Source organism: Emydura macquarii, unplaced genomic scaffold, assembly GCF_026122565.2.
Source record: "Emydura macquarii macquarii isolate MOO-44397 ecotype Brisbane River unplaced genomic scaffold, CSIRO-AGI_Emac_v2 contig_2897, whole genome shotgun sequence".
Lineage (NCBI taxonomy): Eukaryota > Metazoa > Chordata > Testudines > Chelidae > Emydura > Emydura macquarii.
The window spans coordinates 33,743,417-33,756,170 of NW_027133034.1; the positions used below are offsets into that span (position 1 = coordinate 33,743,417).

The window sequence follows — 12,754 nt, forward strand, 5'->3', positions numbered from 1 at the left end:
ATGAATTCTCTTTATGTAAATATCAGTTTCTATAAAAAAACAAGGAATATCATTCCAAGGCATAATTTAGATAGCTTGTTAGTGCTATGAAGTGCTGTTGATGGCACATTAAAGAAAAGTAATTAAAAGAATTGGTGAAGCACTAGATAAGAATTTCAAAATTTTTTATACGGTAAACTCATTTTGTGTTCTAATAAACTGTTATTAGAAATAAAATGCACCACCTGGCTCAATTAACTATATGCCTCTGCTTATTACTGTACTTGACTACATACAAGAACTAGAGTACAAGGAGTGGAAACCTGGGCAGAACACCCAGGTACAAGTTCTCCTCTCATATTCCTATTGGGTGCTGAAGTAGGGGCTCAGTGGGTGCTGAAGAGGCTGGCACTGAGGTGCTTTGGGGAATGGACTGGAACAAGTTGAGGAGGGGCCAATAGAACACATCTGAATAATTCCAGTGGCCAAAAATTCCTGCATAGTGCGCACAGACGAGTTGCAGTTTCATAACCTGAAAAGCAGCCTGGGAAAGGCGCCCAGGGCCATGGGGACAGATAGTGCATTCCTTCTGCCACTAGAACTCCCAATAAAGTAACTGGAAGAAAGGGGAAGCTGATAGTAATTACTATAAATCAGAAGGTAGGAATTGGAGAATATTTGATAAAGAAATCAAAGGGACATGAGGAGAAATCTATGGCCAGCAAAGTTCAGAACAATAGTCGGGCTGTGGCTGCCAGTGGGCCGGGGCAAAACTGGGGGCGGGGCTGAGTGGTGCTCCTTCCCTGCCCCGTCTGTGGGTTGGCCTGGGCCTCACTTCACCTCCCCCCCCCTCTCCTACCCCCCCCCAAAAAAAAAGTTCCTCCACATCACCACAATTTGGGGACCACTGTCCTAGAGGCAAAGGGGTTGTCTACCTCTTGTTGTTCCTGTTCATCTGGAAATCATTATCTGAGAGACTGGATTATCAGAGTAACAGTATACCAGTTTTCTTTGTTGTTTGATTTAGCTCTCAAAGTCAATGGCAAAATTCCTGTTGACTTCAATAGGCATTGGTGCTGGAGTGGGCCCTTTCTGTTAACAAATATTAGAATTTGTAAATTATTATATACAATGTAGCAAATGTTAGAGACTCTGCAACTATAGGGGTTTTAATCACCCATATGGGGGATTCCAAAGAGATGGAGCTAGACTGTTCTCAGTGGTAGCAGATGACAGAACAAGGAGCATTGTCTCAAGTTGCAGTGGGGGTTGGATATTAGGAAAAACTGTTTCATTAGGAGGGTGGTGAAGTACTGGAATGAGTTACCTAGGAAAGTAGTGGAATCTCCATCCTTAGAGGTTTTTTTAAGGCCCGGCTTGACAAAGCCCTGGCTGGGATGATTTAGTTGGGGTTGGTCCTGCTTTGATCAGGGGGTTGGACTAGATGATCTTCTGTGGTCCCTTCCAACTCTAATCTTCTATGATTCCCATGCAAATATGTGTAGAAGGTTCTGCTGTGGTGAGGGGAAAAAATCTAGATTCTCATGACGGAGCTTAGGTCTGAAGCAACTTAACTGATGGTTGGAGGAGAGCAAATTTTAACATCTATTTTAAAAGGTTCCTGATGTGATCTGGGGAATTATAGACTGGTGAGCCTTACATCTGTACTTGGTCAATTAGTTGAAATGATAGATTAAAAAATAGAATAATATATGCAAGATCATGATGTGATAGGGTCTGGCTAATATGATTTCTGCAAGGAAAATTGCCTCACTCATCTCTTAGAAGTCTTTGTGTCACAGTAATGAATAAAGAAGAACTGGCTGATTATAGTTTATTTAGATTTTCAACAGGCTTTCGACAAGATTCCTCACAAAAGAAACTAACTAGTTTTGGGATGAGAGGCAAAGGTTTATCATGTATCAAGTGTAGGAATAAATTATTAATTTTTATCATGGCTTAAAGTTAACAGTGCCTCAATATTCTGCACTAGGTCTGGAAAGGAGGGTGATTAGGGATATAACAATTTGCAGATGAGTAAGCTAAACAATTGTTTGTCAAGCCCAGAAAGGACTGTGGGAAACTCTGGAGGAACCTAAAGAGTGTAGATGAATGGGAAACATGACAAAGAACAGTGTTGATTAAATGCAAAGTAATGCACATTAGAGTATTTTTCCCTCTTTATACCTTACAGGCTTCTAAAACGGACCTTATGGGTCACTGAGTCTAGTCCCCTGCAAATGCAGGCAATCCCCTCACACAATCCTGAACCTAAATTTATCAAGCTCCATCTTCAGCCTAGATAGGTTATTTGCCCCCATAATTTTTATTGGGAGGCTGTTGCAGATTGTTAGAAACCTTTTAATTTCCAGTCTATATTTATTCACTGCCTGTTTATACCCATTTGTTCTTGTGCCAACATTGTCTTTTATTGTATCTTCTGCCTGCCTGTGTTGACTCCCCTCTCCTCTCACCTATATATTTACCAGTCAGGAGTCATGGATTCCCCCATACAGTGACATGTCAACTCCATTGGAAGAGAGAGTAGAGGGGCTGGAGGAAAGTAAGTACAACCCAAGGGAACTAGATAATGTTGGTCAAATGACTCAGGTTTCACCTGCCCATGGATTTTTTTTCCCACTAATTTTCACCTGCCCATGTTTTTTTGTTTTGTGTCTCTCCTCCTTCCCTCCCCCACCCTTCCGTTTTATTGTGTATTAAAAGATCACTATTCATTTCATACAAATTGTCCCTGCAGAAGTCTGATAGTAACAGCCCATTGTGAGTGCCAGACCAGCTAACAAGTATATGTAATAAAACTGCACAGAGGGGGTTGGGATTTAATTATGCTCTGCTAAAATCTTAGCCGATGCTGTCCATTAAGACCCCCATCCTGCAAAGATTTATGTACACACTTAACACAATGCATGTCAGTAGTCTTACCGCCTTAAGTGGGACTATGCACACGCCTAAACCTTTGCAGGATCAGGGCGTAAGCATGGGCCGAGGGATTTGTTTTCAGTTAACGTTATTTCCCCCCTCAACCAATCGCAGCATCCTATGGTGCAAATTTTGGCAATTGGCGCCATACTCCCCCATCCCCTTTAAAAATCTTTCTCCCATGCCCCTCTTCAAAATAAAATGGGTATTTTTCTACTCTCCCGTTGCTGGATGATCGAAGGGATTTTATAGAGAGGTGTTCCTCCCTCCTCTGGGGAAAAAAAAAAAGAATAATCTCCAAATCATCCGGCCCCGTGCCTGCTCCTGTAGGTTGGGTGTATGGGGGGGCGGGGGGTATTATAAAAGAGATTGTTGTGCGACCTGCTGCCAGCTGTAATAAACGCTCTTCTGCGGGCATCAAAGAGATCGCTAAGCCCTTGCGCAGAGACGTACTGCGTGCCAGCCGGCTGTTCGCGCCAAGCGGGAGCCTCTGACGCGGGATGGGGAAGCAGCGCACCGGCTCCAGCGGTGCGTGCCCGCCCCGCGCAGCTGGCCGCTCGGGGTGGAAGCCTCCGGCTGTAGTCAAAGAGGAGGGCAGGCAGGGGGCGGGCGCCCTGCAGGAGTTTTCTGCGGGGTGCTCCCTTCCGCGGAAGAGGCGCGCGCGGCGCGGCCAGATGCGGCGGCGCCCGCCCTACCTCCAGCGCGAGGAGCAGCAGCAGCACCGAACCACTCTCGCGCCTCTCGGCGCCCGCCTCTGGGAAAGGTTTTTAAAGTTGGGGTGGCAGCCTTCCCCGCCCCCCCGGCCACTTATTGGCCGGGCCGCACTCATCATTTCCCCGCCAGGGAAAGGGCGGGGCTAGTGACGCCGCCGCCGCCGCCTGGTCTCTACCCTGGGAAGACAAGACTCGTGAGAGAGCGACTGGCTGCTGGAGCCCGAGAGAGCTGGGCGCGTCTGTGCGCACACGGACTCCGGGCAATGCCCGTAGAGAAGAGAAGGACTTACTCCCCCAGCCAAGGAGCAGCCGCCGCCGCCTGTGATTTTTGCCCATAGCAGCAGCCGCTCTGCCTGCTCCATTTTTTTTTCATATGTGTGTGCAAATTTGCGTAGAGTCTTTGTGTGTTGTTTTTATTTTTTGCACACCCCTGCCAAACAAAGAGAAGGGGGCAGGGAGGGAGGGCTCTGGCAGAAGACATGCGTTCCGTCAGGAAGAGGTGGACTATCTGCACGATAAGTATCCTCCTGATATTTTATAAGACAAAAGAAATAGCAAGAACTGAGGAGCACCAGGAAACGCAACTCACTGGGTAAATGCAAAGTCTTGACTTGGAAGGATTTGACAAAGGAGAAACAGCGTGTGAAATTTAAATGACTCAGGATCTTGCTCTCTCGCCCTGAAGTGTATCAGATCCTGGTCAGATATCCGCGCCCTCTCCCCACTTTCATTGCTTTTCTAGTATAGCATCTATTTCAACTTCGGGTTTATAAATGGGCTGAGTGCTTTCATGCAAAGGCAAAAATAACTGCAGCATTGTCTCGCAATAAAGAGTTTGTCTTGATTTGAGATCTAGCAAAAGTAAGGTGTGATCTGAGGTTTGCTAAATACGCCCTACGCCTCACAAACGGTTGGTTTTTTGGCGTGCAGAAAGGCTGAAGGAAGCGGGTAACTTTTAAACAGGAAAGGGTTGACCAGCGTCGTGTAGTTTTGAAAGAGGTTTGCTGTTTATTTTGTGATCTAGGCAATGACACTTTCTCAGTAGTTTAGATGGAAAAGGCTTTTTACTATGGACTTGGGGCACCTTTCTGGTGGTTACACTGGCCCTAATAACAAAATGAAGTTTATTTTTCGTTTGCTGGCTTGAGATTTCTTCCCAACGTGAGTGTGCAATAACAAGGAGCTGTCTCTTTCAGCCTTTGTTGCTTTGAAGTTTGTATAGAGGGTTCCCATAACTTTGGTGATGGCTGTTATTGCTTGTACCATGTTGCCTGGGGATCTAGGAGTAGATTATAAAATCCCCTTCACTCTTCAGACGTTTCCTCTTGGAAACCTTTTCTTGCACAGACCACCGCCTGTTTCTTTCTTCTCCCAATCTGTGATTAAGACAAAAGACGAAAAGCTGCTTGCTGTTTTCCTCTTGGGCTCTTTGTTTTTTCTGTGTCTTTGGTCACTCCGGGTTTTTTTTTTTTTTAACTTGAAACTAACGTGTAGAAGCTTGCTTTCTTTGTTTCCTTCCCCTGGAGATGACTGTATAATTTTTATTCATTTGTTCTTACTTGGTTTGTTTTTCAAGAAAGCCAGGACTGCAGAAATGCGATAACGCAGCGCATTTTTTTTTTTTAATGTCAGAAGCGTAAAATCGATTTTCGGAAGCATTCACAGCAGGATTTTATCCATTAATGTTTGCAGTCTCTGAGAGCTCGTTGGTTTGGAGGTGCAATATAAGTGCAAAGCGGTGTTACTTTCTGTGAGGCTTCTTGTGTCTGTCTGTGGGGGGGGGGGGGAGGAGAATAGAAAATCCAGAGTGAATCGTTTTTCAGGAATGAGAGAACTCCCTAAAGGGCTCATGGCAAATCTCTGTCCCCTTTTACGAGCACCCCAAAGGTGCGGTTCCTTGTGTTAACGCGGTGGGTGTGCTGAGGAGGTATTACCTAGAGCGGCATGGCCCTCTCTCTCTCCGTGGGTGCATTTTTATTTATACATACAATATGGTTCCGTTAACCATGTGCGGCTGGCGTGGCTGGGAAGGAGGGGTTTACATGTGTGCGCCCGTCTGCAGTCTGCGCTGCCAGCCTGATGACACTGCCTCGGAGAGGTTTGGTCCAGACGCTGGCGGGCACAGCTGTGCTAGTGTGAGGGAGGCGAGTGCATCGATCCTTCCCCACCCTCATCTCTAGCATCCCGTTTCCAAGTTCCTTGACAGGCAATGCTGGAAGGAGGCGAGTGCATCCCCTCCCCCTTCATCCCGACAAGGGTCCCTGACAAGCAGCTGTGCTGCTGGAAGGAGGAGCGGACCTTGCACCGCTGGAGCGCGCCTCGCCTGCTCCCCCTGTGCCTGCTTGCAGGGACCGTGAGTGACAAGCAGCTGTGCGCAGCTGGCAGCAAGGTTGCAGCCGGCGGGCTAGAGCAGCTGTATCAGCTCGGAGCAGGCTTTGTCGTTGTTGCTTAGCTTGTCTGCAAATTCGCATTGCGAGCGTTTCCTTGCAAGTCAACAGGAAAAGCGTTGCCCATCCCTTTCAACCGCCGAGCCGAGTCTCAGCCTCAGAAAGAGAGACAAAAGAACGGAGCCTTTGTTAGCGCAGACAGGTTGCCCCCGCCCCTGGTCCCGGAAAGGAGCATGCACAGTTCAGATAGCAGGGCGGCTCCTCCTTCATTAACTCCTCTAATTACAGATCTGTGGGGCCAGACAGATTGTTCCACTCCTGCCAAGCTGCAGCGAGCAAGTTCCTTCCCTACCTTGCTTTTTCCAGCATAGAGTTAAGGGGCTCCCAGGCTTTGTGTTTTATATGATTAATAATGTATTGGTTGTATCACCCACATAACTGGGTTCTAACTTTTTCCTGTCTTGCTACGACTTAACCTGAGATTTTAATATGCCAGGAACCATTTCTTTACAGATGTAGGTATTATATACACACGTCTTCACTTCTCTACTCCTTTTCCCATTTACACAGCTTGCTCACAATTCCTCCCCCCTTCTTTTGGTCCGTGGCACGGGTTCTTGTCTGTGGAGCTCCAATCCTTTTCTCTTCAAACTTCTCTTGACGTGTGTATATGTTATGTTACAAATGTTTTACTTGTGTGCCCAAAAAGACATTTAAAACTAGTTAGTCTTCTTTCTCTCTAGCTTACTAAAGATAAACATATGTTTATATCAATATAAACATGTACTGTATCATAATATGTGCCTTTGGTGGCACATATAACTAAAAGTATTTAAAATCATTTAGAAATTAGCCCCTTAATTAGAGCCTGTTTTCTCAGTATCTATTTTCTGGAAAACTTTTGATATTTATTGTGTAATTTCATGGTCTTTGATTTTAATATATTCATTTATTTCCTTGAAAAGATATTTAAATGAGAGAAGATAAAGGAGCACAGATCCACCAGTGTAGGTATTTCTAACAGAATGTACAATACAATCATTAGACAACTCCACTAGGTAGCATTGTGATATCGTTACTCAGAATGAGTATCATTTTCCTGTACAAGAAGTCCCTTTGACTTTAGTAAAACTTCTTGTGGAATATGGTACTACTCAATGTGAATAAGGATATCAAAATCTGGCCCTTCATAATTACTCTCAGTCCAGGATCCCTGTATGCAACAGTCAGGAAGAATGAGTGGGAATCCCCACATTCTCTTTCCCAACTAACTACCTAATAATTCTCCTCCTATGCCAAAGGTAGGCAGAGAATAATTTTCAACAAAAAGTCATCACATTTGGGCTATTTAGGACCAAATGTCACGAAAAGCAAAGCCATTCTTTCAGACAGTGATATTTTCAGTATTGTAACGTGGTCAGAAATTCTGACAATACTGAATTCTACTTTAAACTGATATATATGAGTAGGCCACATTGGGTTATCAGATTTTATTACTTGTAAATCTCAGACATTTAGAATGTTGTTATACAGGAGTTGCTTGAAGCAGATGGCTAAGTCTGTGGAAGTCCAACGAACTGAGTAATTATATAACATATAACATAGGTATATATGTGGAGCTTTTTAAGTTGTTGCCTTCTGATGGGTAGAAAGTTTGTTTTTTAAATTCTAAACCACATTCACACATATTGGGTTAGAGAGAGAGACAAAGGAGGGTGAGATAATATTTTTTACTGGACCATTTTTGTTGGTGGAAAAATAAGCTTTCAAGCTATGCAGAGTTCTTCCGGTCTGGAAAAGATAATCAGAGTGTCACAGCTAAATGCAAGGTGAAACAGATTGTTAAGCATAAGATGTTAACATGTTGCAAAAGACCATAAAATGTTAATGGAGCAATTGACACCCCTGCAGTCACAGGACAGAGGAAGGTTAATGGGTTACACTTTGTAATGAGGTATAAAGCCAGTGTCTTTGGGGTCTTATCTAAACTACAAAATTAAGATGGCTCACGTCCACGTTATGCCCCCACTCTCAGTGGTGTGTGTCCTCACCAGGAACACTTCCACTGACGTAACTGTGGGGGACTGATGGCCCAAGCAGTGAGCCCCAGGAGGAGCTCACAGCCGGAGCCCTCCTCCACTATCAGCCGTGGGTTGGGGGTGGGGCATCCGGCTCTGAGCCCTGCATGGGGCTGACTGCCAACAGGCGATGTAAGTAACGCGCAGTGTCTACACAGACACTGCATCACCCAACTACATCAACCTAAGCACTGCACCTCTCGCAGAGGTGGAGTTTACTAGGTTAGTGTAGTGGTCACCTTACATCGGTGGGTAGTTTGGTTGACATAAGGCAGCTTAACTAGTGTAGACCAGACATAAGTCCATGATTTTTAGTGTTTAGCAAAGTTATGAATTTAAGCTCCCAGGTCTGTCTTTTTTGAAGGTGATGTGCAAGTTTTCTTTGAGGGTCAAGGACTGAGTAGTCAGATATGGAGTGATCATTTTGTGAAAAGTATTTGCCCCTGGGTGGTGGTGGTTCGTCTTATCATTTTTTCATTGATGGATGATATAGTGTCTTTTTGTCTTTTTATCATTTTTCTGTGTGAGTTCATTTGAGAGCATTGTGCTTGTCTATTTTCACTCACATAGTTGTCGGGGCATTTGATGCATTGGATGAGGTACACCAATATGTTATGATAGGCATATGTAGGACCCCTGGAACATGATCAATACTCCAACAACATACTTTTCATCATAGCAGTGGAGATGTGTGTTCACGTTTTGTGTCTGTTCTGACAAGATTTGGTGCTGGACTTGGTGAGCCTGGTCTGTGGGAACCTTCCTTCTGATGATGAGTTTGGTGAAGTTGAGGGAGTTGTTTGCAGGCTAGAAAAGGGAGGTTGGGAAAGATTTTTCAGGAGTCTTATTCCACTCCAGATTGTTTGTTTGGTTCATTGATATTAATAGACGTATATGGGTGCAGAGTATAATATATCCCCAAAGTCAGGAGATTCAGCATCAAGGCTGATTGCTTTCAGTCCTAAATTGCCCTTCATCTTTAGGTGGGCTTCCTGCTAACATCAGTTGTAGTGCTGCACGGATCTGGAGGGTAGCATGTAGCCCAAATTTGTTATTACACTTGTCAGACTATTTCAGATGGAAGCAAGAATTTCTTGGTGTTTGTGGCACATGCTTAGCTTTATGTAAATTGAACTTTTTATTTGTTGGTGTATTTACTGATATTTTAAATCAGAGATGAAGAGATAAATAGTAGGGTGAGCACTTATAAGTAAGCAAAATTCTACTGCATTTGGAGTAGAGCTTAAATGCAGAACATTTGGGACTTTCAGTTACTGAAAACATGATTTTTAAAATTGTTTTATAGCATCATATTTGTAGTTCGTTGTAGTTGTAGAGAACATTTTGAAGACTCAAGTCAACCACATTTCAAATGGTAGAGTACTTTTTAGGTACAAGTAACATAATTAATTGCTAAATTTTGTCACCCATGCCACTGTGAAAGTGCTTAATGGATTATTCTTAACTCAGCATAAGCAAGAATCCTCTCTGATGTATTGTTAGATGGTATATTTTCCTTGATGTATTTTGTTAATTTTCCTTTAGCCGCATGTACTCTATCGTGTTGCAGTGCAAATATATACCTATTGTAGAGAAGTTTTACTGCATATGGAGTTACAAAGGAATGGTTAAATGCGATCAAATTGATATCTTTCCCCTAGACATATGCAGATAACTTTCATTAACACTAATGGGATTATTTTGCATGAGAATTTAGATTTGTGCAACATCCTCCAACTCCTCTTCACGTTAAAATAAATAGGATAATTTGCATAAAGGTACAAAACTGTACAATTACTTAAAGTTGTTGGTTTTTCAATAGATGGTATCTTACCTTTAAACCAGTACTACATCAGTGACCCAGCATGACAGCAGTGGGGCCCTGGGTTCCTCGTAGTTTTGTCTTTTGGGTGAGTTTGTAAAAGTGTTTTACCACTTACAGGATCTTTAATGACCACAACTTTTTTTAAATGCTAGCCAAATTTTAGTTTAGGAAATTACCTTCAGCCTAACTTAAGTCCCACTGCAGATTAAATTGTGCTATCCACTATTTGTCACCGTAGACTAACCTGTTGTGTACTGTTTACGTGTACTGCCAAATATTGTTTATAGTGCTTAGGAGCCCCTGTCATGAACCATGATCCTTTTGTGCTAGGCGCTATACAAACACAGGAAAAAAAGACAGAACCTGCCCCAAAGAGCTTACCATCTGATAGCTGGCATTTTCCGTTTACTTGCATTGAGATCTAGAGATAAAAAGCCGTGTACAGGAGCCTATTATTATTATTAATAATAATTATTTCAGAGGTGGCTGCATTTGCTTAGTTCCTTAGTTAGATTCTTATATGTAATTGGTAAAGTCATTTGAAATGCTGTTGGATGAAAGGCACTCTAAGAGTTTATTATCCAGTGACTTTGGTTCATGTGTGGATTAAAGCAGTGATTATCAACCATTTTGGGCTCAGGCTTCACTTGTAAATCTTGATGGCATGTTCTGACCCAGTAAATAGCTTTAGCACAACAAATAATCTGGTTTACTAAATATTTCTTAGCCACAATATATAATATGCACATTTAGTACGTATTATATTAATGAGTACACCATGTGTACCATAACGGCTGCTCCTGTCCTGTGGGGCTGTCTAGGCTTGGCTCCCTGCTGTGAGTGCTGTGACCTCTGTGATTCCAGTGCTGCTCATGCCTGATTTTCCTGAGGGGGTGCATCTGGAGGGGTGCAAATTTGTGTGAATGGCATTGTGAACAGGCACATGGGGCTAATCAAATTTGGCCGAGTTGGCCCCTTGTCATCATGATAGAGGGGTGGCTGGGCCCAATGTGAGGGGCGCTGTGATCCCATGCACCAGGTCACAATGCCTGGAGCAGGGAGCTGCCATTGCAGGAAAAGCGCAGGCTGGGCTCTGCAAGCCCCCAGAGCCTCCCATCCCCACAGGGGCAGGACCAGTTCTTGCCCCACCAGGCCTTGACACAACCCTTAGATACATTCTGGTGGTCCAGTTTTGAGTTGTGACCCACAGGTTGGGAAACTCTGGATTAAAGAACTTTAAATTTGAACTCAGAACCAAATTTTGCCTCATGTATCTCTGTGCTGGAGTCAGTGGTATTATGTGGATGTACAAGAGGAAAGAATTTAGATTTAATGTTACTTCTGATATTCTTATTTGTAATTTTTTTAGGTGTCCTATTACATTTGTGTGATTCTCTGGCCATTATGATTATCTTCCGATTTTTAATTAAAATGCATCCATACATGTTCATGATCCTCAGCCACCATTTCCTCTAGTGCACAAGTTTTTTCTGCCTAAACAACATCCAGGTCTGATTCTGCTTAGTATTTAACTATATGATAAGATCATTCTTTGAGACTGTATGGTCGTGTGAAGCATATGTGTGTGCAGAAGTCCTTAAAAATCAAGTTTAAATTACTGTGGGCATATTTTCCCCTTCGTTCCAAGCATGAAGTTGTATGGAAATAAGCAGATTGAGAGAAGAATAAACCCCAGTAGCTTGAAGGGCCACACATGGGGGATTTGTAATATCATTGGGGTCAAAAAGAGTTGATGGTACCCAGCACATGTATAGTAACTGAGAAATGTGATGGGTGAAGGGAACTGAAAGCTGAAATTTAGTGCGTAGCTATTAATAATACTCAGTGGGAGTTTATATACCAGGAGTATAGGATCTGGTCAATTTTGGCCTACATTCACAATTAAAAGGGCTAAGTACATTTTGTTTCCTTGGTATTTAAAGTATATAATTTAAAAATAAGCTAACTGAAATGTAATTAAAGAGCTTATATTTTTCAGACTATGGATTTTCTTGTATCTAAAAAACTATTTCTTGTTAGATGGAATTTATTTTATTGAACATGTAAAATGAGTGGGGTTGGGGGAGAGATTCTTGCTGCTTTTCCTCATGGATATAAATAAATCACCACTAGTGTTTTGTGATGATGTGCAGAAAAAGCTTCCCAGCATCCCCAACCTATCCTTAATGATGTCTTTTTTTCCGTATTGCATTTCAGAGATGGTGAGTTGAGTTTGAGTAGATCAATGCTCAATAGCTCTGATAAAATAATTCAAAAGGGTGGCTCTTCAATCTTTCAACATTCTGTAGAAGGCTGGAAAATCAATTCTTCTTTGGTACTGGAGATAAGGTGAGTGCCTTAAATAGTATACAATTAATTTCATATTACTAAAGTCTATAATTCTCTGGGTCTAGCAAACTTATCTAGAACTCTTGATTTACAGTTTAAATGTGGCCATTGCTTAACAAAATATTGTTAGTTATATTAAATATTGCATGCTGAATGACCTGAAACCCTGAAAAGAAGTAGTAATTCCATCATCATCATCATATATAAAAATGAATAAATCTGAGCTTTGAAGAACTGTGATTGCTCTATGGGAGTGGGATAACATAGTAGTAGTATTGACTCTTTGTGCAGTTTTCTTTTTTCCATTTAGCTACTTGAGGCCAGAACGTGCCTGACACTAGGGAGTCACACAGCGCAATAAGAGGAAGCCACAACCTCTCACTCCAGATGGTTGCAGCAGTGCTTCCTGGACCTTGGGTCCAAGCATGGAGGCTACAGGAAGGGAGAGTACAGAGCTGTGGGTCTGGTACTTCCTCAGCCCGT

At 42.9% G+C, this 12,754-nt stretch overlaps 1 protein-coding gene across 2 annotated transcripts in view; it reads left to right on the top strand.

Annotated features, from left to right (window-relative positions):
• The first annotated feature begins 3,802 nt into the window (after positions 1-3,802).
• The window catches only part of ST8SIA4 (ST8 alpha-N-acetyl-neuraminide alpha-2,8-sialyltransferase 4), an 84,792-nt gene continuing 75,840 nt past the window's right edge, over positions 3,803-12,754 (top strand). For both annotated transcript variants that reach the window (XM_067568765.1, XM_067568766.1), the window contains exons 1-2: positions 3,803-4,224; positions 12,140-12,271. In XM_067568765.1, coding sequence (XP_067424866.1) covers positions 4,112-4,224; positions 12,140-12,271 — 245 coding nt within the window. In that variant the 5' untranslated portion in view covers positions 3,803-4,111. The remainder of the gene's footprint in view (positions 4,225-12,139; positions 12,272-12,754) is intronic.